Consider the following 27,007-nt stretch of genomic DNA (forward strand, 5'->3'; position numbering starts at 1 on the left):
GCTGTGGACTGAGGAAGGCTGGGCCACTCCTCCTCCTTTCCCACCTTCAACCTTGGCTGAGGCCCCCGACTCAGAGTGTTTCCCACCAAGACTCCACCCTCTCACCTACATCAATTCAACTTTGCCAGTCTAGGCCCTATGGGAACTGGGCACGGGCTGAGTGACAGCCTGAAGCTGCTACCACCACTACTGTTTATTGTAGGATTTGTGTATTTTTTTAAACCATTTAATATGTATGAAATTGTGATACCATTTTTATTAGGTTCCTATCTTTTTTTTAATGTGTCACTGATGAGTATTTTGTTCCTAGATCTAGCCCCACTTTCCCCGTTAGTCCTGTGGTTTTTATTTTGCAATTTTGCACAGTGCACTGATTTTTAGGAATGCATATTTCACATTATAGCAAGATTGATTGTATGTCCCTCCCACCCACTCAGCAAACCTTCCCTTGCAACAAAGAAATAATTCAGCAAAACTAACCAACAAATTGACCAAGTCTGACAATATATGCAGTATTCCACATCCATAGTCCCCTATCTCTGCATTGAGGGAATAAAAATTTATTTTTTTCAACTCTTCTCCAGGGCCAAACTTGATCCTTATAATTACACTAAGTTTACTTTCATTTTATTCTTTCCATTCACTTTATTCTTTCCATTGACATTGTTGTGGTCATATATTCAACTGATAATCAACAGGCATTTATTTAGCACTATATGTATACAGGTATATACAGTGTAAGTGGGCAGTAATCCCAAAGGGTAGGAGGAAGAGAAGGAAGGCAGCCTCTTTCAGAAGGCAGGATTTAAGCTGAGTCTTGAAGGACACTGGAAGGCAGATGGGAAGAGGAAGAGCATGGGGAGCAGACAATGAAAAGTTAGAAATAGGAAAGGGAACGGACACTATGCAAGGAATAGCAAAGGGACCAGTGTTGCTGGATCATAGAATAAAGTATAAGAACCCTGAAATTGTAGGAAGGGGCCAGGTTCTGAAGGGCTTTAAAAGCCAAAAAAGGGGATTGGAACAGGGAATCATGGCAGGTTTTCTGAGGTAGGGGATTTGACATGACTAGACCTGCACATTAGCAAGATCACATTAGCAGCTTAGTAGGAGGATGGACTGAAGTGGGGGAGACTTGAAGCCAAGAGACCACCCAGCCTGCCATTGCAAGAGCTGATGAGAGCCTGGCTCTGTTTACATGCCTTCATATTAGTTCTTTTAACTCTTCCTATGTCTCCCTGAATTAGTTACATTGATGGTTTCTTATGGCACATCAGAGCTTGGAAAAGAGGAAATACAGGAGAATGTGAACAGGAAAGAGAATTTCAGAGTTCAGGTACACGGAAGAAGTAGTTTAGATTGATGGTGTGACATCCGGTGGCAGAGGTGGAGTAAAGATCTGAGAGGATATTGATAAACTGGGCGGGAGGAAGGGAGATAGAGTATTCAAGAGAGCATCAGTATGTGCACAAGAGCAGGCCTCAAGGGGAAGGGGATGACTGTGAGCCAGTTACTGAAGTTGAAAAAGGAGAGTGACTTGGAGCCTGGTAGATTTCAGCAACAAGTATCTTAACCTGTCAACAGGAATAAATGGTTCCTTCATCACAGAAAGAGCTTACAGAATTTCAGCAGCAGGAAAGTTTGGAAGTGGTATTGGGAAGCAAAGTGTATACCGATTCCTCTTTCGTGTGTGTGTGTGTGTGTGTGTGTGTGTGTGTGTGTGTGTGTGTGTGTCAGTGTTGGGGGAGAATTCGAGAAGGAATAACAAGCACTGGAGAGAAGGATGACTAGGGATATCTTCCAAAGAGAGCCAGGTTTGGGGGGATATAAGAAGAAAGAGACTGAAAAGACGTTTAGGATGAAGTTAATTTATAGACCAGGAATCCAAAGAGCATAGTAAATGAAGGCAATGGTAGAAGATAGGCACTCAGAAAGGATTAGAGCTGAGCTGGGTGGAATTGAGAGTTCAGGGAGAGGTAACAGGGGTGTTAGGCTGGAAGCAAAAAGTGACAGCTGACTAGAGCCCGTATCCTCCTGGGTCCTTTGGTTATGGTTCTTTGGTCACAAGTCTCTGTCATTTTTTTGTTTTTGTAAGAGGAGGCACTGAACATGACAAGCAGTGAGCATCAAAATAAAAATTACTGTCTTAACAGATGAGAAGTGGATAGTTACTGATGACATGGGACTCATTTCTGAATCAACTATGTACAGTCAGATCATTAACTTGTTAGTTTAAAGGTAAAAATTAAAAAACTAAAGGAACAGGGATGATAGAAACATTCCACATGTGACCTAACATTTTTTTTAAAGTCTATTAAACTCTTAAAAATAGGAAGTGAATAAAAGCAAGACATCAATTCTGATAATTATAATTTCTTAAAGGAGGCTGGTTCCCACAATGAGGAGGCTGAAGAACACAGAAACAACTTTAACTGACAAACACTTGATCCCCTTGCTAAACAACTAGTTATACCACCCAGGGTCAATGCCATTTTAGAGTACATGCCAATTTGAAGAACATTTTGGAAGTCGTTGACAAAAGATTGTGAGCAGTATCAACTCACAAAACAACATAAAGGAATGGAGATGAAAATTTACCTGTCAGAAACCTTGATATGAAACCAAAATGATTCCCTGAGAGCCATTAGAGATGAGTAGGATAACAAATGAATAAGAAATGAAACACATTTAGCAGCCTTTCTGTAGACATCTGTTGTTGTCATTGAAGACGATGGAACCACCACATTTGTGTTTTAACAAACCTTGTTACCTTTTATATAAGTTGTAGTAATAGTACTTGGGAGATAAAATTAGAAAGTGGCCTAACTTGAATACATGCATTCAGGGGAAAAAATGTTTCGGAAATGACACCGTTTTAAAGTAACTCAAGAATTGATTTCAAAGATAGCAAAAGAAGATGCCAAAAGGAGAAATCACCACAGTTGTATCTACCCCAAAAAAAGGCATCCAGAAGACATAAGCAACTACCAAACCATATACTTCTCATCTACAAAAATTTAATGAGAATAGTCTCTATGTGTCTGGAGGGAATCCTTGATGAAAACATGAGGAGGAAATAAGCAAGTTTTCGCAACTGACTTTCTACTACACATCCCATTTTCCAGACTAAAAGCAGGTGATATAAGATCTTGCTGTGAGTCTGTAGAGTCTAAAACGTAATTTGTCTCCATGTATAATACAACGCAGTGGCTCTCTTTCCAACAAGATATGTTCTGTGAATATGTCAGGATCATTAAAAAAAAAATTACCTGATAGATAAAACCAAAGAAATAACTTTGTCAAATAGTCTTCTTGAGGGACAGCTAGGTGGCACAATGGATAGAGCTCCAGCCTTGGAGTCAGGAGGACCTAAGTTCAAATCTGGCCTCAGATGCTTGACACTTTACTAGCTGTGTGACCCTGAGCAAAATCACTTAACCCCGATTGCCTCACCAAAAAACAAACAAACAAACAGAAGGCAAACAGTCTTCTTGTCAAGTGAGGCATAAAAGACAGATACTCCACAAAAGTGTTCACCAGTTTCATGGAAGGTGTTCTTTACATACAGAGTCCAAATGGAAGGAGAGGAACGTGTATGTGTGTGTGTACACACTCATGTGTTTTATGTATTTTTGTGACTTTTATGTAAAACTTATCAAGATTTACTTTTTGTAGCTGGCATTATGCTGACTGCATCAAGTACTATACCCCTAGCATCCTCAGTTAGATGATGGCCTACCAATCCACACAGGCAAGACTAAATGCCCAAATACCCTAGTACAGAATGCCTAGTACTCAGGCGGACATGCATGTGGATGGGTAGGTAGCCCATTAAGTTAGTCTATCAACATGTAAGCATTAAGCATTTTGGATGGGCAATGAGATGGACCTAGGATTAGAAGAAAAGGGTGGGCTCTGTCCCATTTGGGAGATGACTCCACACTTTTCATGAACTAAAAGTTGCTCAGATCCAAAACAACTTCTAGCTCGTTAGACTGAATATCCTCTTGATGATGCTGCATAGCGGAGTAGATGGCATGTAATTTGGAGTAAGAGGAATGGGGCTCAAATCAGCTCTGCTTCTTATTTCCCTTATAACCAACTAAGGCAAAACATTTAAGCTCCCTGAGCCTTTCTTTTCCTCATCTGTGTAATATAGGGAGTGGACCAGGTGACTTTTGAGGGCAAATGTTTGGTGACTGAATCTGAGGTCTGTTCCATCTCTAAATCTGTAAGACTATGAGCCTTTGAACAACACAATCTCAGAAGAATCAAATTGTAAATGGCCCAAAGGGTGGTAGAAAGACATATGTCAGATGGAATTTGACTGTAGCATATATTACTAAAGATGGGTGTGCATGAAGTACTGTAAAACGTATCCTCAAAGTTGTATATAACTGGAAACTGCCAATCATGTAAAAATAGTAGCTGAACAGCCCAGATGTTTCACAAGTATCCATGAAATGGTAAACTAGCATATTAAGTAGATCCTATATACTATACAAAAGAATTTGTGGAAGGAAATGGTCAAGAACTGTACAGGTTGAGAAGACACGGATGGGTAGCAACATGTCTCAAGTGTAGAGATTATCCACATTGTTAAGCACCTATTCATCTTGGGCCATTGTTAGCAAAGGAAAGATTCAATTGAACTTTAGTGAGCCATGAGAATGTTATAATAAAAAACCTCTTCCCTTTAAAGTATGCATCCTTTTTTAGGTGAATCTTTTATTTGTTTTAATATTTTTCTTTTGCTTACTTAGACATTAATTATGTAAAGTAGTTGCAGGACTGACATCTATGGAAAAGGCTGAGAATGCCCTGTTAAGTAATTATAGGAGGAGATAGATGTACATATGAGGGGCCAGGGGGAGACATTTTTACAATGAAAGGCTAATGCACATATTTTGAGCTGTTTGATTATTTTTTTAGATCTAAAGAAATATTTTTAAGTATCTCTGGGCTTCATTAAAGCCCCATGGTTTATTCATTGTGCTGTTTATTATGCTCAATAGTTATGTGATAAATTTACCTTAGCACCTCTACTTTGTAATTATATTTTTCAAAATGACTTCAGTAATCTTGTACTATAGAGAACCCTGTTCCCCAGGATTATCATCAACATTTACTCTTTCTGTAGCTGCCACTCTCCTAATAAATGCTTTTTGTTTGTTTAGGTCTCACTTCTGGATGAGTGACATATTTAGATGCGTGAAATAATTTTGTATGTAAGACCACCGAAATATTAGAACCATGCCTCCAAGACCATCATCCGGTGAATTGTGGGGCATCCATTTGATGCCCCCAAGAATCTTAGTAGAATGTCTTCTACCTAATGGAATGATAGTGACTTTAGAATGCCTCCGTGAGGCTACATTAGTAACTATTAAACATGAGCTATTTAAAGAAGCAAGGAAATACCCTCTTCACCAGCTCCTTCAGGATGAAACTTCTTACATTTTCGTAAGTGTTACTCAAGAAGCAGAAAGAGAAGAATTTTTTGATGAAACACGGCGACTTTGTGACCTACGGCTTTTTCAGCCTTTTCTAAAAGTCATCGAACCTGTAGGCAACCGAGAAGAAAAAATTCTCAATCGAGAAATTGGTAAGATAATTTGGTCATCTTCATTATGCCTCTTCATTTTTTTCCTTATATATTTCCTTAATATAATTATTAAACAATGAGGCTGATTTTTGCATATAACTTATTGACATCAATAACTTTAAGATATTCAAGGACCTTAATAGTTCCAATTCAGTCCCTTTTAAGCTTAAAGATTGCTCTCCAAACAAAGTCATGAGAGATTTTAAATATTTTTGACCACTAGCTCACTAAGCTGACATTTTAAACTCTTGCTATCCTCAGTAAGATTTTCCTTAATACTGATTACTTGGGGGGTTGGGGAAAAGTGTCGAGTTTATACTTACAAAGTTTGGGGAGAATGAAGTTAATAAAATAGAATTCTTTGATTATTTGCAGAGGTTATTAATATTATTGCCTACAAATGTGACTTCAAGCAGTTTTAAAGATAGTCCTTAACCCTTCCAAGGTCCTCTTTTTAATTGGTCAAATATCTCTAATTCTTTCAAGTGGGAAAGGAGAATCTTCTGTGCCGCATAACTCCCATCACCAAAAATAGGCAATTGCCAAGATGTATAAAATCTTTTCATACCATGACATTTGTTTGGTTATTGAGAATATTATTTTGTATTTTTTAAGGTTTTGCTATTGGTATGCCTGTTTGTGAATTTGATATGGTTAAAGATCCAGAAGTACAAGACTTCCGAAGAAATATTCTTAATGTTTGTAAAGAAGCTGTGGACCTGAGGGATGTCCATGCACCCCATAGTAGAGCATTATATGTCTATCCTCCAAATGTAGAATCTTCACCAGAATTGCCAAAGCACATATACAATAAATTAGATAAAGGTAAGAAGCATTAGTTACCTTCTTTTAATATGTTACAAGGTTTGCTATTGTTACAGTGATCCGTGTAGTAAATTCCACCTATATGTATATATGCATTTAAAATAATTTTTCCACACCCAGATTGTAAACTTTTTGTGGTAAGGATTATGCAGTATACATGACCAATTTTTGATAGGCCATAGCTACAGGTAATTATGCACACATATAAAGGATCAGCTGTTTTGTCAGTGTGGGGAACTATACTTGTGGGACCTTCCCTCAGACACAGATTACAGCCCATCTCTGACTTGGCGAATAAGTTGCTAACTTTATCATTGGAGCATTGCTTTAGAGCTGGACGGAAAAGCAGAGGTCATCTAGTTCAACCCCCTGCTATGGATAAGGAAACTGAGGCAGAGAGAGAAAGTGACTTGCCCTACTTCACACAGTCAGGATACCCCTACAGGTCCTCTGTCTCCAGAGCTAGCCTACTCTTCACTAGGCTTTAGGGCAGGGATGTGCTGGAGCCAGCTCAGACTCTCACAAGAAGCAGTTGTTAAACTTTCAGTGTGACTATTTGACATCAAAAATTGGCAAAAGCTACAGACCAGGGCTTAATGTATTATTTAGTTGACTGTCTAGACTTAAGGATGTATTGGATAAAATGGTTAATGAATACAGTTATTAAACTTTTGCCATCATGCTCCTGCTTCACCGCCTCCCTTAAGTATTAAGTACTAAGTGCACAGAATGCTTTGTCAAATGCCTTGCCTGGAGACCCACATCCACTCATAGCACGAATGAGATTTGAACTTCAGTATTGTTTCCTCCAAGTTTAGTACTCCATCTGCTGTACTATTCTGCCTCTGGGACCCATATTCAGTGCTCAGGAAGCTTCTTAAATTCCAGGAGCCAGTTCTCTGATGACTTGGGGTGCTAATCAATTAGGAGAAATTGTTCCCATGAGGCTCAAACTGTTTTCTATGGACATGGATTATGCATTAACTCTCAGTTTGAGATCCATGGCTCCCTGTTCTTACTTTACCATCAGAAGTGAAATTAGAATTAATTACCAATTTTTAAATGAAAATGGGTATTCATTCAGACATTTTCTGAGCTCTTTGGAAAGATGTTGATATCGCCATTACTCATATTAAAAAGTTGTTGATTTTTGTCTTTCATCACCACGTTAGTAACAATTTCCATCCAGTAACTTAGTGCTATGGTTATCATTCTAGATTATGAAATAACTACATGCAAAACTCCATCTTTAATTTGCCTTTTATGCTTTAATCTAATATCAGTCAATTCCTAAAATTAACTATTAAAATGGAAATTGCCCTGTTTAGTTAAAATAAACTTCTCTTTGTCATAGGCCATATGCTTTTAAAAATAATATTTTTTAACTTCAAAATTTTAACAAAAATTATGTTTTGCATATGACACAGATTTATTTTTAATTTTTATTTTATGTAATATATTAATTCCTAATTTTTAGAATATAAAATATTTGGCTACAAAGTTAATAAATAACCTTACTAATAATGTTTTACTGATCACATTTGAGCCTAATTTATGCAAACATAAGTAAAGTTGTCTCTTTCCCTCTAGAATATACTTTGATCTTATATATTTTCCATCCTTTTATATGCCGCTTGGTCTTCTCAGTCTTCCTTGCCTTAAGAAAATTTACATTTTCTCATCCTTTTCTATCATTTTAATTTATCAGCTATTTTAGCTACCATTGCATACTTTTAAAATATGCCTTCCAGTTATAAAATTGTTGGAATTGCTTCCACCATACATCCACTTTAACAGGCTATTTGTCTGTTGCAGTTCTGAATCAATCACTCCCATAATCAGACCCATGGTGTGTGGCACTTTTGCCCTAGCCATGCTTTTGGAGACAGGGAATCGGCTTATAACCTACCAGTGTAAGAAGTGCCAACATGGGGCAGCCAGGTGGCACAATGGATAGAGCACTAGCCGTGAAGTCAGGAGGACCTGAGTTCAAATCCAACCTCAAACCAAACACTTGACACTTACTAGCTGTGTGACTCTGGGCAAGTCACTTAACCCCAATTGCCTAAAAAAAAAGAGAAAGAAAGAAAAAAAAGTGCCAACACATCAGTCATAAATGAATGGGAAATGTGTAAATGTGTGCAGTGACATTGGAGAACATGCCTGCTACCTGTGGGATCATCAGGATTTTGACTGAGCTCGTTGACCAGAAATGAAGATACATTATGTGTGTATTTCTGTTGTTTTTACTTCATAGTTACCTGGGTCTTTAGTCAGACTTACGAATCTCTTGAAAATGAAAAATCTCTTGTCTCTTAAAAATGATATGATTCATGTTGATGGCACATAACAATATTTCATTTTGTTCTAGGGCAAATAATAGTGGTGATTTGGGTGATAGTTTCCCCAAACAATGACAAGCAGAAGTACACTTTAAAAATCAATCATGACTGTGTACCAGAACATGTGATCGCTGAAGCAATCCGGAAAAAAACACGGAGTATGTTGCTGTCGTCTGAGCAGCTGAAGCTCTGTGTTTTAGAGTATCAGGGCAAATACATTTTAAAAGTGTGTGGATGTGATGAGTATTTGCTAGAAAAATATCCTCTTAGCCAATATAAGGTGAGTGAGTTTGAGTTTTTAAGTTTTTATTAATAGAAAGTTTAAAAAAATCATATTAGAGTGTAAAGGCACACCCTACAAAGCATCACCCCAACCATTCTGTTTCCATCTAACAGTAACAAAAGCTCTTTTATGTCTTAGTATAAAGTCTATTATCACATTATCCTGGAAGATGGCTGTTTCCTTCCTGCTTCCCAGGACCCAGTGTGCCCTCAGGTTGATATAGAATGATTCACAGAGTCACAGAATTTGACACACCATAAAGGAATCCCCACTATAACATGCCCAACAAAGGACCTCCAGCCTCTGCTTGAAAATCTCCAAAGAGGTAGAGCCCCCACCTGTCTTGGGGCAGCCAAATTGGGTCTAGCCAGTTAGAAAATGTTTACTGAACCAACATAGGAGAGATGTGTTCCTTTCCTTCTGATAGTGGAGAGGGAGAGATAGTTCATGGAGGGGAAAAGAAGGAAGAGGTTCTAGCCTGATGGAAGCTTTTTGTGCTGGCCTTTTCCCTTTCCTTCTCTTCAAATCCTTTCCTGCTTTTCTTGTTTTAAACTTTAATAGCAAATCATGTCCACTTAGGACCATCTTCAATCGAATTTACTCAGGAAATCTCTTCCATTCATAATATTGTTCCTTTGGAAATCATTTATTTTTGAGGAACCAATTAATGCTATTAGTTAGAAGAGTATATTTGTATTGGTGTTCTGTATGAAGACCATCTTTCTTAAAACAGACTAAAAAAACTTTAAGGTAATATTTTGAGTATTGTCCATTTATTTGGCCTTAGTTTATACTTTGCCTTTGATGCAACAGTTAATTAACAAAAGTTGGAATATGGCAACTGAAGAAACTAAAAATATTAGCATTTAAACTTCAGTAAAAACAAAGGGGTCTAAACCTCTAGATTTGTTGTAAAACCTTTACACTAACCCTGTAATTCTGTGTTCAGTCAAATGCTACCAGCATTTCCCAGTTTTATTTAAACTTCAGTAAAAACAAAGGGGTCTAAACCTCTAGATTTGTTGTAAAACCTTTACACTAACCCTGTAATTCTGTGTTCAGTCAAATGCTACCAGCATTTCCCAGTTTTAAAGGGATAACATTTGTAGTGATGTTTCTAAGCTTTCTGCTGAGGGTAAAAGGTACCCACTACTTCAAAAAATGAAGGTCAAAATAATTGTTTTATTATTTTTAATATAGCCATGGTTTTGTCTTCTTATATAATTCCTTCTTTTTTTAGTAGTTTTTGTTTGTCCCATTTTAACTACTGACTGTTAACTTTGTCAAGAAACCATGAACAGAAGAAGTGAACCACTCCACCTATTGCTTAAGTGGTGTCCCAGTCCTTTGAAAGATTGTTTCACCATCTTAATGAGTAGTCTCCTCATGTAAATTCCATACTTTGCTTGTGTTTGTAGTAAAACAATGCTACTACTGTACCTAAAGAGAAACATGGTGGGTTTTTCCCACTGATTTGTATTCAATATTGCATGGTTGGCCCTACCGTCCAAGCTCTTCTAGAATGTTAAAATTTTAGTGCAACTAAAAGCAATCTTAAATGACTTAAACATAGCAGTGGTTATAAATATTTCTATAAATGCTGATTGTTTTTATCTTTGTGCATTATATAAGTATTTTCCTTTTGATATTTGTAGGCATTATCTCTAAAGAAAAAAAAAATACAGGCACCAATCTTCCTCCCCTCCCTCCTCTAATTTGTTACAGTACATAAGAAGCTGTATAATGCTTGGTCGGATGCCCAATCTGATGCTGATGGCTAAAGAAAGTCTTTACACCCAGCTACCACTGGATACTTTTACAATGCCATCTTATTCCAGGCGAATCTCCACAGCCACCCCATACATGAATGGAGAAGCTTCAACCAAATCCCTTTGGGGCATAAATAGTGCACTCCGCATAAGAATTCTTTGTGCAACTTATGTAAATGTAAATATTCGAGACATTGACAAGGTAAATTCAAATGCTGATTCTTAGTCTACAAAGAAATAACTTTGTAATGTCTGTGTTTCCCTCAATTGTATGTACTGACATGGTAAAGTTGTATTAGCCTGCCATGGAATGTATTCAAGGGCCTATAGTAGTAATAATACCTTCTATTTACACAGTGCTAGTGTTATGGGCCTCTCTTATTTAATCCTTACAACAGCCTTGTGAGGTGGGAAGGGCAGGTGGATTTATACCAACTTTTAGATGAGGAAATTCAAATTCAGAGTTGGCCAATAATTTGCCAAGGATCAAGCAGCTCAGGCTCAGACTCCAAATCCAGTTCTGTCTCTGCTATAACATAGCATCCTTCTATCTAGACAATAGCCCAACCCTGTCTGAGAATACGGAAATCAGGTTTTATTTGTTTTTCTAGTTTCTACTACTAGGCTTTTTTTCCATCATTGGAAATCCTGTGTTTCAAATGGTTCTGCTTACCTTCCTCATTTTGATTGGTGGAGGCAGCATAACCAATCCATGTTAGCTGGTTTTGTAGCAGACTTAAGAAAGCACAAAAACATATCTGATATTTGTTTTAAGAAGGAGGTGCTTTATTCAATTGCATTTAGAAACCATTAAAGGCCCGGTATATATAGAGCACTATGCTAGGTGCTGAGAGTAGTTAAGACATGGTTCTCATCCTCATGGAGTCTCAAAGGAGGATATCAAAGATAAACTATAATACATGCTTTTATCTCCTTTATGTATTTGATGTGACATCCAAGGAACAGAGAGATCTTTATGGACTGGAGTAATGTGGGAAGTCTTTATGAATGATATAGCATCTGAGCTAGACCTGAAGGAATAGGTATGCTGGTTAGGAGAATAGAATGGAAAAATTCTAAGCATAATGAGCACCATATGAGTGAAGGCATAGAAATAAGAAACTTAGGTTCCATGGGGATGAAGCAAGTAGTAAGGTGTGACTAGATCATGGAGCAATATGGAGGCAAAGTTGTAGGAGATCCAGCTAGAGAGCTAGGCTAATGCCAGATTATGGATGGTTAGACTAAGAAGGGAGAACTGGATTCAATAGGTATAGAGAGCTATGGAAGCATTTTTGAACAAACATTTTGATGCTACAACCAGATGGATACCTAAGGAAGATTAAGTCAAAGAATAGGCTGGAGAAGTAAGAGAGTGGAGGTAGGAAGTCCTAGAAGAAGACCATTGCAGTGAGCCAGGAAGGTGGTGCTGAACATTAATATTATTGTGGTGACAATGGGAGGGTTTGTTTAAAAAAAAAAAGACAATGGGTACAAGAAATATTTTGAAGGTAAAACTTATCAACTTGTGGTTGAATGTAAGAAGTGAAGGTGAGGGAAGAGGCCAAGTGATATGAACAATTTGAGTACTAGGAACTAAATGGATGGTGGTGCTACTAAAAGAAATAGTAAAGCCATGTTGGTTATGTTACTTTTATCCTAGCTAATATTATATTCTTTTTTTAGATCTATGTTCGAACAGGTATCTGCCATGGGGGAGAGCCATTATGTGACAATGTGAACACTCAAAGAGTACCTTGTTCCAATCCCAGGTAAAGAGGAAGTATGCCGGTTTCTATTACTGAGGTCATATTTGTGTTTATGATTATGTCTAGTTTAAAAAAATAGATAATTTTAAGTCGCTAGTTGTAGATGATTAAGATGATAAAAAGAAGTAGGGACAAAAGAGGATAGCACTTCCAGACCACAGACTCACACATCAGTTAATTAAACACCATAGGTATAATTTCATAATTAATACACTGGCAAAATAAAAGGCATTTATTGCTTAATAACCCAATTTACCCATCTTTCTGTGATGTTTTATGATATCTTTCCTTAATTCTTTGACCTAAGTGTTTTGTGTTGCTTCTTAAAAAGTAGACATCCTAAAATTAAGATATATTTTCCAGATTGTCTTTCATTTCATCCACCTACTGACTTTCTGATAATAACCTAACTTTAATCATGGTGCAAAAGTTCGTTAGCTCTTTTGATCTAACTATTGAATTCTGTTTAACCTTTTAAAAATTTCCTAGATGGAATGAATGGCTAATGTATGATATATACATTCCTGATCTTCCACGTGCTGCTCGACTTTGCCTTTCCATTTGTTCTGTTAAAGGCAGGAAAGGGGCAAAAGAGGTAAGGACTTGAAGAATGAACATGTTTACCTTGAAAATCTTCGTCATGCCCTGATTGCATTTTCTTAATAGAAATTGTTACATCACAGTGGCACAGTGAATAAAGAGCAGTACTTGGGGCCTGGCATGTTTGGGTTTGAATCATAGTAGATCTATGTTCAAATCTCATCTCAGATGTAATTTTTTAAACCACAAGAAAAAGTGAGCCCCTTCCCCATGCCACAGCCCTCAAACAAAATACCGTGATGTTTACATAGCCTTGGGAAGAAGAAAATCTATGTATATTTCAGGATTCTGTTTAAGATAGGAAATATTTCCTGCAGTTCATTTATTAAAAATAATATGAACCACCTAATCTATTCACCAAGTGACTAAATTGCTTTCTTACTTCTTTCATAATTACATTCCATATAAATAAAATGAAAGGAAAATTAAAGATTTAAATGGGAGAAAGCAGAGATATGCCAACACTTAAGCTTTGAAAAATAAAATTGCTTCTTGTAAATACAAACATTTTACAATAAAACAATGTCATTGAGAGCCATTGTCTGAAAAAAAATTTATTTTTGCAATGAAATGTGTCTATGAAGAAATAACTAAAGAATATTCATTGTTTTTCTTCTTTCAAGGAACATTGCCCGTTGGCTTGGGGAAATATCAACCTCTTTGATTATACAGACACTTTGGTATCAGGAAAAATGGCTTTGAATCTGTGGCCAGTACCTCATGGATTAGAAGATTTGCTGAATCCCATTGGAGTTACTGGGTCAAATCCCAATAAGGTCAGATGTTGCTTTCATGTTTACTTTAAAATCATTTATCATTTTTGAAAAAAGATGAATAAAAATAAGAAATATTTGCTAACTTATGGTAGTTAAGTGGACTATAAATGACAGTTCCTCTTTCCTCTCCTAGGAAACTCCATGTTTAGAGCTGGAATTTGACTGGTTTAGCAATCCTGTAAAGTTCCCAGACATGTCAGTGATTGAAGAACATGCTAATTGGACTGTATCTCGAGAACTAGGATTTAACTATTCCCATGCTGGGCTGGTAAGACAAATTTACTTTTGAAAATAATAGAGCATTAGGTTTTTACAAAAATACATAACCATTGACCAGTGGACTTTCTGTCTATACATGAATTTGTTATAGCAAGGGTTCCAAGGGTTCACTTGGTCACCCTTATCAGATGACACTGAAGCAAGGAAGTATTTTTTATATAGCAAGTGTCCTTTTTATGTATTAATATGGTTTAATAGGAGGAAATGATAGAATTAAATTTTTTTCTCATATCAACAATAGTAATTCATGATTATATACCAATTAGGTAGAGAGAGTATTCTCCTCACAATTACCCTGTGAGGTGGTAGTATAGGTACTATGATTCCTATTTTACAGATTAGCCAACAGTCACTCAGAGGTGAAAACAAATTTCCCAGGAATAATTTATGTCCTAAGTGTTAGGACCAGATCTCAAATCCAAGTCTCCTGGCCTCAGGACTAGTGAGTACCCTCTCTCCTATGCCACACTGCCATTACTATGTGTCTAGAAAGCTTTTGGTCTTTTAGAAGTATTGCAATTCCCTTAGTCAATGACAGCCCTGAAATTGATTAATGATGCATTTATGACATTTCTTAATAGTCTAGCCTTCCATGACATAACCTCTTAATTGTGGTTATTTTTATGATGTAGCTATTTATATCTTATTTCTTCCTACTTCTGACTTACTATACTGATTACAGGTAGACATTTCCTTTTATCTAAAGTTTGCTAGTACTTTCATTCTGACATGTGAGATAATATATAACACATAATACTATGGATATTTATATAATCTATAGTGGTATTATTAAGTTAGCATTTTAGGTGATCTAAAAACAGTCTTATTCTTAGTAATATCTACAGTTTTTCCCACCAGTCTGTCTCTATGACTGCAGAGGCAGAAGGAGATTGTGCAAGACTGAGGGCCAGTTTTAATTCTTCTTTGTTTCTTGGATTCAAAGAATGTATCACTTAGTGGTCTGCCTGCCTCTATTGGCCTCTCTGTACCCAGCTCAATCTAGGGCACTCTGGCATGTTAGCTGTCATCAGAGCTCATGGTCATCTTGCATTGCCTTTAAGAGCTCTGGCTCCTCTGGGTCATGGGGTTATGGGGTTGTGGATTTGGTGTCAAAGACTTGAGTTTCAGTCCCTGCTCTGCCACTTATTATTTGTGTGACTGTGGGCAAATCACTTCCCTTTGTTTGCTGGGCCCTTAGGTCCCTCGTCTGTGAGATGGCAAAGTTCGACTGGATAGTCTTTGAAGTCCCCTCCAGTTCTAAATCTGTGACCCTTGGCACTATGGTTCTGTCTTATTAACAGTTATCATTAACATGGCAGTTCAAAGCTTCCCATGTTGCTGTCTTTACAAGTGACCACCTTTGATCATTAGTAAAGTGAGCATTATATTTTATCACAACTACCACCTCCCTAAAACAAATAAGTATTTTTACACCTTGGTGATGGTAAGGAAGATGAACAAATGACACTTAATCAAAACTCAGTCATTACCTTGTCACAAATTCATTTTAATTATGAGACTAGAAGAACTGATAGGTGCTAAGAGAAAAATTACAGTGGGTCAGATGGTTAGATGTCTTATCTTGAATATATCTTTGGAATCATAGCCCAGCTGAACACAAAGGGAGAGCCATTTACTCGATGCTATTTTCCAAGGCCAAGTGAGCCAAGTTTCTCCCAGGAGGAAAATATCTTTGTTCCCTTGTACTTCTACTGATATTTGGTTCTAGTTCATGGGAAGGAAAGTCAGTAATCCTGCATGAGAGAACTCCTAAAAAAACTTCCCCAAACAATAATGATATGAGGAAAGCAGTTATCTATAGGCACTTTGGGATACTGCAATTATGAACTGTATTATTCTGTAGTTAACACTGAAAATACAACTGTAGCCATTAAAGTTAGACTATAAAGTAGTGATAGCAGAAGCTCTTAGTAACTAGTAAATATGTATTTATCTAGCACAAGTTCTAGATGTTATGGATCATCAATTTCACTGCATTAACTGTGTTAAATTAATTTGGGTTCACATGACCAGAGAATATAGGCTTAACATGTATTCACAGAATCCATTGTATATAAGTAAAGTTTCTTGCTTTTGGGGAAAGAAGTAGTACTCAGAACCAAAAATCAGTTGAGTCGATCAGATTTTGATTTTGACTATCAGAAATGGCAAAGCACACCTAGACAAGCCAGCCTAGCTGAAGCAGCAAAGCACCCTGTGGGAGAAATAGTGGGCAGCATATGCCTGGCAAGTCAGACCATCACCACCGTCACTTTGACCACCATCTCACCTCAAACCCTGATGGTTACAGCCCACGACCCAAGAGCCTTGGGAATGGTAGTGCCATCTAGACTGCCAGACCTGCTTCCAGCCCAGCCCCTGCAGCCATCATTTAGGGGAGAAATCATTGGAGAAGAGGCCCACTTTCTTCATCACCATAGGCAACCACTACACACCCACTACCACAGTCAGGCAGGTGGGCCTGGAGATCGTGGGAGTTGTGGCACCCTCAAGACCACTGGTCCTGCTTCCAGCCCAACACTCATAGCTATCATTCAGGGAAGTGGCTCCCATAGAGAGGGGCCAGCTATCCCCACCAGCTGCCAACTAGGTGCCACCCATGGGGCAAGCACTCCAGCCTAACCAAAGTAGCGAGGTAACCTGAAGGAGCGATAAGCTAATCAAACCACCACCATCTCCCCTCAGACCTTGATAGAGATAGACCAGAACCCCAGACCCACAGCCCTGGAGAGCAGCATTGCTTCCAGCCCAGTGCCCTCAGCCATCCTCCTGGAAGCAACCCCTGTAGAGATGCAGCCTGGACCTGTTCCTGCAGGTGCTACTGAAAACCTAGAAAAGAAGGTTCATGTTGCCAAAGTCCTTAACACTGTCCAGTGGTTCAGCATCCAACAATGGTATGATTTAAGGGGCAGCTAGATGGCACAGTGGATAGAGCACTGGCCCTGGAGTCAGGAGGACATGAGTTCAAATCCGGCCTAAACATTTGACATTTACTAGATGTGTGACCCTGGGCAAGTCACTTAACCCCATTGCCAAGCAAAAAAACCAAACAAAATGAAAAGTAAATGCATAATTTCTAAGAAAATGCAGTTGGCTTTTTTACTTGACTTTTTATCATATGGCTTGTAGAATTTTACTAGTGCTCCTCACATGTTTCGTACACATCTAAATAGTAGTTATTGCTACAAAATGACAGAATTTGAGAGTTGTGAAGGACCTCAGTGGCCACCTGGCCCATTCCTATATACAAAAGGAATGTAGGAAAAGTCCCAAGAATGCTTTAGAGTGGGCCTCCCCCTGAAGACCTTCAGGGCTTTCATTCGTTTCTCTGCCAGTCTCCTACTGGATTCCAATTGAATGGGAAGGGGCCACACTGGGAGCCAGAGAAATGAATTGCCCATTATTTATTTTCCCTACGCCTTGTTCAGGCCCTGTCATCCATTTAGTAGTAAGTACAGGATTTCATGTAATTTAGCCAGACTTACACCAAGAATTTGTTGGAGAGTACCAACTAGAAATTTGGCCTTTCCAGCTTATCTCACATACTCTTGCCATTCAGATAGTCCATGTTAATACTGTAGCAGCATTGAATATCTCTTTATTAACTGTTAGTGTGTCTAACTCAAATGAATAGAGAAAGAAGTACTACAGGGGCATACTGTAACTAATGTGTTTCTTTGTTTCACAGAGTAATAGGATAGCTCGAGATAATGAATTAAGAGAAAATGATAAAGAACAGCTCCGGGCAATTTGTACAAGAGACCCTCTGTCTGAGATCACTGAGCAAGAAAAGGACTTTCTGTGGAGTCACAGGTCAGGGTTAAAAGACACTTTCAAAGTCTGGTTTGTTTTTGTAAAGCATAGTATTGATTTTAATTGACTATTATTTTATTACAGACCTATCCATAAATCTAATCTATTGTAAAGGAAAATGTATTTCACAGTGTACACGGCTCAGAATTATAGTTGTTAGATCAGTTAAGTGTTGTACTTCATTTAATTTTCTGGTTAGCTCTGAAAACCTTTTTGTTTCAACCCTGTTAAAAGTCTGTAAAATATGTCTTCTCTCTCTTACCTTAGTAAATTACATGATCAGGGTTGTCCTTCTGAATGTCAAGGTTCATCCTATCGGTAGCATTTATATAATAATACTTGATGATTTATAAGTCCTTGACCTCAGTTTTATTTTAACTTGATCCTCAGTCACCCTGGGAGGTAAGTAGTACAGATACGATCTCTTTCTCGGGGCTTAGAACTGAGGCACGGGGCACGTGGTAAGTGTACTTCATCTTGTAGATCAGTTAGGGGAGAGAGAGTAATGAGATCATGTCTTCTTCGACCTTTTGCTTCCTCCCTTCCCCATTCCAGGTAATTAAAAGTTCCAATTCCTCTTAGAACATTCGAGAATCATCCTTGTTTCTTGTCCTTCTTCCACTGCCTGTCCTGGGATCTTTATTTTGTTCTGAGTGGAATTTTAAATTAGCTAATTTCACTAATTGTTAGCAACTCTCATAAAAGGTTTATTGGGTGAAGAAACTGAAATGAGTGAGTAACTGAGATTGGGGCCCAGCTATGGTTCCCAGTATTCTCTCTCTGGGCTTCATTCCTGTAAGTTAATGATGGAGAACTGATTATTGCTTTTACTTTTTTAAATAAAAAACTTACTTTCATTTCTCATTTTAAATCTCTCTTTTTTTTACTTTCTTAGGAATTGTACTTAGGTCTAGTTTTCAGGAATGAAAAAATGAGCTAATATAGTTTGAATGGTGCAAATTTGTGTATTTGACTAAAAGGTATTATCTGACATTTCTGCAAGGGTCTAGAGATGTTTGAAATTTTGTCCAGTGGCTTCAATGAAACTACTGCTACACAATAAATCTGTTTCATATTGCATGAGTGGACAAATGAATTTAAGACTAATATGTTTAGAAAGCTTTTTGAGTCATTCTGCCCTAACAGAAGAGGCAGCACGGTGTAATGGGTAGAGAGCCGGCCTCAAGGCCAGGAAAGCTGGATTTGAGTCCTGCTTCTGACACAGAATGGCTCATCATTTAACTTCTCAGTATGCTACGCAACTTTCTAAGACCCAGAGTTGCAGAGAAGGCACTGACTTATATTGGGAGAAGGAGATCGCAGGCACAGTCCCTCTTCTCTCTTCTGGCCCCAGATCTGTCTTTCCTATTCATTTCCTCATTAGATTAGTGCCATTATAAGTTTCCTATTTATCTTTTCTTAAAATAAATTTTATTGATTTCTTCTTTTTCATATTGCCCACATTTCCCAGTTTGTCCTTCTCCCCTATCTGTTCCAGAGAGTTCACCCTTATAACAAAGAATAAAAAGGGGGGGGGGGGGAGAAGAAGCAGTTCAGCAAAAATAATGTGCGTGTCAAAAAGTCTGACACGTGCAGTGTTCCACACCCATAGCTCCCCACCTGTGCACAGAAGAATGAGGGAGAAAGAAAGTGCCTTCGCACCACTATTGGGGAGCCAAGAGTTAGGCATGATAATTTCACATTTGGTTTTGAGTTTTTGGTATCATTTTGGTGTCTTTCTGTTTACATCATTGTTATTGTGTATGTTGTTTTCCTACTTCACTTCATAAGCCTTCCCACGTTCTATATTCAACATAGTCATCTTTTCTTAAAGTAAACTAAAATTTCATCCTATTCATAGACCACAGTTCACCCAGCCACGCCCCAGGTGATGGGTTTCTACTTTGTTTCCAGTTCTTTGCTTCTACAAAATTTACTACAAATGACTAAACATATTTGTGTACATAGGCCTTTATTTTTGTCATTGCTCTCCTTTTTCCTACTTATAGTAGCTAGCATTTATATAGCACTTTAAGGCTTGCAAATTGCTTTATATGTATACTCTTATTTGCTCACAACAATTCTGGAGGTGGGGACTATTATTACCATCACCATTTTACAGTTAAGGAAACTGAGACTGACAGAAGTTAAGTGACTTGCCCAAGGTCACGCAGCTACTAAGTGTGTGAGGCAGTATTTGAACTCAGGTCTTCCTGACTACGAGTCCAGCACTCTATCCTCTGTGCCCTCCATCTACTTATTTAAAAATTATAGTGATATCTATGAATTATTGATAATTAGACAATGAAAACTTTTGAATAATGTGCAAACAAGGTAAATGTATGTGTTTAATTTGCTTGTTTGTTTATTTTTGCACAGGCATTATTGTGTCAATATACCAGAAATTCTACCTAAACTTCTTCTGTCTGTTAAGTGGAATTCTAGAGATGAAGTAGCCCAGGTAAATGTACACACATACGTGCCAGTATTAGAGAAACGGGTGTGAAATGAGCATGTCTCAATAGATGGATTTTATTTTTTTCTAAGCAACAAACATATGAAGTATGTAATCAATGGTAAAAAAAACATCTCCTGTTAGGATTAACTGAGTATATAAAATGATGCTACTTCAGCTAATAAAATAAGTAGAAAAGTTTAAATTATATATTCATAATATTTTTTGCCTTAGTTAATTTCAGAACCTGGAAACTAACACATTTGTGTAAGCTTTGTTCTTGACTATGTGTATGTAAGATGTGTACACATAACTGTCTTTTCACACACAGATGTATTGCTTGGTAAAAGACTGGCCCCCAATCAAACCAGAACAGGCCATGGAACTTTTGGACTGTAACTATCCAGACCCTATGGTTCGAGCTTTTGCTGTTCGATGCTTGGAGAAATATTTAACTGATGACAAACTTTCTCAGTACTTAATTCAACTAGTTCAGGTATGCTCATGTATTTTATCAATTGAGATTTCACCCATAAAACATCATCTTGATTTAAATTTTTATAGTAAATGTTTTCTCCTAAGGTATATAAAATATATAAAATCAAAAACTACCTAATGTGTAACTAACCTGTTTATTCTTTCTAAAATGTGAAAATTCTAATCCATTGTACTAAAAGCACAATAGCAACTTTCATTTTGAACATTTTTTTCAAAACTTTAACCATCTAAAAATTTTTCTCCAATTCATATAATGGTTTTTTTGTTCATTAGGTTCTGAAGTATGAACAATATTTGGATAACCTTCTTGTGAGATTTTTACTCAAGAAAGCACTAACAAATCAAAGGATAGGACACTTTTTCTTTTGGCATTTAAAGTAAGTTACATTCCCCTCTCTCACCCATCCAATTCTGTAGTTGTATATCATGTTGTGAGCATTAGGTATTTATCAGTTATGATTTACTTCTCCCTTAGAGCATAGAATCAATGAGCCTGTTTCTGTGTAGCTCTTATGGTTTGCTGGGATGGGGCAGATGAGGATTTATGGGGGTTAGTCAGAAGGCACTGAAGGGACTTCCAAGGCCATCTGGCCAAATTGTGCTTCTGACAAGTCCAGTGAACATCCAGGGAAGGAGTGTGTTCTCCAAGTGTGGGACTGCTCTGTGAGGTGTGATGGACAGGGAACCAAAAGCTTCCCCTTTGCTTCTTTGACCCATGGGTCTTAATTTTGCCTTCTGGAGCCCAGCAGACCAAGTTGAATCCCTCTTCTCTTTGACATTTCTTCAAATATGTGGAAAATATCTATCATTTTCAGCCATTTATTCAACAAACATTTATTTAGCTCTTATGATATACAGGACAGCATAGACTACTGAGTAGAAGTGCCAATCGACTGGTAAGGAAGATCTGGCTTTAACTCTTGCCTGTAGCACATCCTAGCTGTGTGACCATGGGCAAATGATCTACATCCTTACTGCCCCAGGCAGCTCTCCAGATAATAGGTTGTGGATGAGTTGCAAGTGTCCATAAGTGAATGGAGTTTGCCCATGGAGAATATCCACACCCTGCCAAATGTGGAAGACACCGTAAGAGATGCTATGGATGCATGAGTAAGACATGCCTGCTTTCATGGAGCTTGGAGTCTCCTGGGAGAACAGGATATGTAAACAGATAAATAAATGCAATATAATTTAAAGAGGAAGAGAGCATTAACAACCAGAGGTCGAGAATGGCTACCCAAAGGAGAGGATCCCTGAGCTAAACCTTGAAAGAAGCTAAGGATTCTAAGAGGCTCAGGTAATTAGGTAATTAGCTTCTCTCCTGCTTTGCAAAATCCTAGCTCCCTTCATGTTATCTTTACAAAGCATGGGCCACAGGCCCCCCACCATCCTGATCACCCTCTTCTGAATTTACTCCAGTTTGTCAGTGTCCTTCCTAAAAAGGCGTATCCATAGGTGAACACAGAATTGCAGATGTATTCTGAACAGAGCAGAGTAGAATCAAGTGTTTGCTACCCTTGTTCTGGACCCTGTGCAGAATTCTCATCGTCAAGCCAAGGTAAACATTGGGCTTTTTGGCTTCCATTTCACCACTGTTGACTTAGATTGACTTGGTGATCCACTAAAACCCCAGGTCTTTTTCACAGGAACCCTCATCAAGCCATGACTTCTGGATCCACTATTTGTGGAGATAGCTTTTTTGAGCCTCAGTGGTTAGAACTTTACATTGATCCCTAATCCATCTCCTCTCATTAGCTATGGCCCATCCTGATAGCCTGTTGAGCTCTCCCGACTGTGTGTCCTTGGCAGATATGGGAAATATGTCTTCTGTAACTTGATGCAAACCAGAGATAGAATTGTTGAGTCCCACACAGATCCCTGGAGCATCCACAAGAGATATTAAACCCATCAAGTATCTACTGCTACGTGGAAGGCACTGTGCTAGGTGCTAGGGATACAAAATCAGAAAACAGTGCTGGCCTTCAGGGAACTTGCACAATACTGGAGCCTACAAATGGGGAAACAGCTAAGCAAATATGAGAGAAAACCACTAACCACTGGAGGGATCAGAAGAGGCTTCCAGCAGAGCAGGTGGTGACACCTGAATGAAGTCTTGGAGGAAGCTGGGGATTCTGAGAGGCCAAGGCAAGAAGGGGATGTGTTCTCAGCATGGAGGACACCTCCATGCAAAGGTGTGAAGTCAGGGAGTTCATGGAGACCAACTGGGTCTAGAAAAGTAGGCTGGAGCCAGATCAGGAAGGACTTTATATAATGAGCTGAAGAGTCTGTATTTTATCCTAGGGGCAATATAGTGAACCTTGAATATTTTGAGCAGTGGAGTTGCATGGTTAGACCTATGATTTAGGGAGATTACTTTGGCTATTATGTGGAGGACAGAATGGACATGGGTATAAATTAGAAGACAGAAGAGCAGTTTGGCTATGCAGTCTTCTCCTTATGTTTTCCAAAAGCCTACTGCAATTGTCAGATTCTGACTGGCATTCCTCTTCTTTTCTATCACGAACTTTTTATGAGAGTTATCACTCTCTAATAAGGTTCTCAGTATTTCTCTTTCTGGAGCCAGTTCCTCCTTATTGGTCAGAATCAGGTCTGGAATATCACTCCTTTTGCAGCTGCTTTTATCCTTTGAAGGATTAATTGTCATTAAGGCAAGTCACAAATGGTACCAGCAGCTCTGCTTTTGTCAAAGAGGAAACTCCAGCAGATCCACAGTGTTGATGGGAAGCCCTCTATCCCTACATGTTTCCGTGCCAGGTTTGTGATCTTGTTTCCCAAACTCGTCTGATTTCTCTTTCTATCCAGATGGTCTGTGATATGCTCCATAGCCATGTTGCTTGCTCCCTCTCCCACTGATGCCTTCCCAGGTTTTCTCCCCAGTGTTTGCCCTTCAGGTTCCAGATGTTCATCATGAACATATTTTCCCATTCAGTTATTTCTCCACTGTCTTTTATCTAGATTTTCCTTCTGATTAAAGAATGCCCTTCCAGAGCTTTATTCCAAGTTTGAAACCCTGCCTAGTCTTGGTGATGTCTGAAGTCAGATTGCTTCTTTGCATTAATATCTCTGATCCATTCTATTTGTTGCCCATACTTTATGCATTTGCATATAGAGATCAGAGGATGTTGGTTTTAGGACCAGCTCTTTTCCTAGATTTCATCTCCTGTGGATTAGTGATTCATTCTTCTGCTGTTCTGCTTGTGTTGTACCTCCTAATCTCTCATGATACCAGGATTGACAGATCTACAGGGATGGTTTTCTCTTTAAAGATGTCTTGATCAGAACTATGTATGACTCTAAGGCAAATATCTTTTTATTGGCCCTTACTAGATGTTCTCCTTTCCTGACCAAAAACCAGCCTCATCTATTCAGACGCAGTCCATACATAGAAATCCCGTTCTCGGACATCACCTTTTTAGGCAACTGTTCTTTCTCTTCTTAATCTCCTACATTCAGTCAGCAGTGGGGATAAGAATACCGACTGTACCCCCTAAGGTCTTTGTCTAATCCAGGAGTTCTTTATCTTTTTTTTGTATGAAGGACCCTTTTGGCAGTCTGATGAGGTCTGGGTACCTCTTCTCAGAAGAAGGTTTCTAAATAATTGAAGGAAATGCTAACTTTCAGTTAGAGATTAGTGAACATAAAGATGTGAATTTTTTCCCATCTAACTTCAGAGACTCCCTGAAGTCTATTCATGAACCCTTATCAGGGTCCATAGACTTCAAGTGAAGAACCCCTAATCTAAAATTTTGTAATTCTTAGCAATGTTCCCTTGGTCCCTTCTGGTGATAACATTGGTCCTCATCAGTTATACATGCAAAGTTAAATCATGTCAGTAATCAGTTGGTCTCTTGCAATTTCTTTGAAATTGATTCAGCAGGACTATGTTGCCTGCTAAGTAGTTCCCATGGTCTAGATTTCATTGAACACATTTCCAAGATTTAAAATATTGTGAGGAACTTTTGAATTTAGTTTTAAGTAAAGTATCCAGGCTCATATTTGAACAGGTGTCACAGAGCTAGTAGGATTAAACTATTCAAAGGTTTTTCGTGTCATTTTTACTTGTTATTCATCTGAACAAGTTTGTTGGTGAAAAACTGAAGTTTGTTAGGGAAGAATAAGAAGGGAACAAGTATTTGTTAAGTGCCAACGACATGCCAGACACTGTGCTGAGTGCTTTTACAAATACTGTCTCATTCGATCCTCACAACAACCCTGGGAGGGAGGTGCTATCATTATTCCCATTTTACATTTGAGGGACTCGAGGCAGGCAAAGTTAAGTAACTTGCCCAGGGTCACACAACTAGGAAGCATCTGAGGCTGGATTTAAACTCAGGCCTTCCTGAGATTCTTTGAACTCCAAACCCAGCACACTCTCCATTGTGCCACCTAGCATCCTCAAATAATAGATAATATTTTACTGGAGGTGGCATATGCAATAATAAGCATAGCTGACCTTTTTTTTTTTTTAATATAAAGACACTTTGTCTGATATGGTTTCAGTACCCTGAGAAATCTGGCACCTTACCAGGTATAATATTTCACACTCTGCCCATCCATGCCTGCCCAACCTGACAAGTTGTATAATTACTTTATTGAAATGAAATTAAAATTGACATATTCTGGGTCATTTTAGAGCAGTGGGGGTATTCCTATGCCAGAGGACTGTAACTGTCCTGCCAGAGCTTCCTTTCATACTGCTCACGTGCTCTCAGGCTGTTCTGCATCCCAGCCATTGTACTTGGGCATCTGACCCTTCCGTCCTTATCTATAAACTCCTGGAGGTCAGAGACCCCCCTCAGTTATCTGGGTATCTTCCCCTCTCCCTGGCTCAGGGTTCTGTACATGGTAGGAGCTTCATGAATAGCTCTTTGCTTCTTCCTCTTCTACTTCACTATGAATTCGCCTAACTTTGGTCATTATTGACCATTCGTATAACAAATGAATGGATGACGATTAATTGAAAAAAATACCTAATGGTAATATTAATCATATAAAAGTTTCCATTTACAAGTGATAGCTAAAGGTCTCCATTCTAATTGGTCTACTCTTATTAGGCTTGCCCTCACCTCCAGATGTGGGGTGTAAGATTCGGTTATTGCAACCTGGGGTCTGGATGGGGGGCTGGCCTTGGAGCCAAGGAGACCAAAGTTCAAGTCCCACCTCCAGGCAAGGTTCTGGCCTGCACTGAGAAAGGGGGATTCTCAGCTCCCCGCAACAGTGAAGTCACAGGCTGAGCTCCCAGACTTTATCCCACCTGTTGTTTTAATAAGTATTTAAGTATCCATAGAAACAGAGTTCTTTCTGTAGTACCTACAAATGATACTAAGAATCGAGTATTTGGAACTATTTTAAGTTTCAAAATGTCATTTTAGGTCTGAAATGCATAATAAAACTGTCAGCCAAAGATTTGGCTTGCTTTTGGAGTCGTACTGCCGAGCATGTGGGATGTATCTAAAACATTTGAACCGGCAGGTAGAGGCCATGGAGAAACTGATTAACCTCACCGACATTCTCAAACAGGAAAAGAAGGATGAGACACAAAAGGTAGGTCTTTCCTTATAGGTTCCCTCCCAGCCAGTAGATGTCTCAGGCTTCTTTCCTTAGACCAGCCTATTGTTGTAAAATCCTGTTAAGCAGTATTCATGAAAATGCCAAAGTAATGTTGTTTTCACAAGGTTGGCTGTGGAGCAAGTGAAGTCCCTGACATGAGTACCTTGTACATATTCACACCATAAATTTGTGACAAAGACAGCTATTTATAATCTCAGCTCCTGGATTCCTAGTTCCCTAGGGTGACATAGTCCACCAAGCTAGTTCTTATAATAATGAGGAATATGAAATGGAACTCCAATGGGTTTCCATCTTTCCTGCCCTCAGACCTTTCTCTTCTAATTCTATATGCCACATCCCCTAAAAGCAATGGCATTTTTATTGTATAGACTATAGAAAGG

General features: G+C 38.4%; 1 protein-coding gene across 6 annotated transcripts in view; it reads left to right on the plus strand.

The window, feature by feature from the left end:
- Positions 1-27,007, plus strand: part of PIK3CA (phosphatidylinositol-4,5-bisphosphate 3-kinase catalytic subunit alpha) — an 86,601-nt gene that overhangs the window by 45,021 nt on the left and 14,573 nt on the right. For all 6 annotated transcript variants that reach the window (XM_078147485.1, XM_020980681.2, XM_078147486.1 and 3 more), the window contains 13 exons: positions 5,178-5,605; positions 6,221-6,430; positions 8,802-9,052; positions 10,781-11,026; positions 12,511-12,596; positions 13,083-13,188; positions 13,817-13,969; positions 14,103-14,237; positions 17,958-18,082; positions 20,462-20,543; positions 20,869-21,033; positions 21,309-21,412; positions 26,429-26,600. In XM_078147485.1, the coding sequence (XP_078003611.1) occupies positions 5,254-5,605; positions 6,221-6,430; positions 8,802-9,052; positions 10,781-11,026; positions 12,511-12,596; positions 13,083-13,188; positions 13,817-13,969; positions 14,103-14,237; positions 17,958-18,082; positions 20,462-20,543; positions 20,869-21,033; positions 21,309-21,412; positions 26,429-26,600 (2,187 nt within the window). In that variant the 5' untranslated portion in view covers positions 5,178-5,253. The remainder of the gene's footprint in view (positions 1-5,177; positions 5,606-6,220; positions 6,431-8,801; positions 9,053-10,780; positions 11,027-12,510; positions 12,597-13,082; positions 13,189-13,816; positions 13,970-14,102; positions 14,238-17,957; positions 18,083-20,461; positions 20,544-20,868; positions 21,034-21,308; positions 21,413-26,428; positions 26,601-27,007) is intronic.

This window comes from Phascolarctos cinereus, unplaced genomic scaffold, assembly GCF_003287225.1.
Source record: "Phascolarctos cinereus isolate Bilbo 61053 unplaced genomic scaffold, phaCin_HiC Scaffold_7;HRSCAF=346, whole genome shotgun sequence".
NCBI classification, from domain to species: domain Eukaryota; kingdom Metazoa; phylum Chordata; class Mammalia; order Diprotodontia; family Phascolarctidae; genus Phascolarctos; species Phascolarctos cinereus.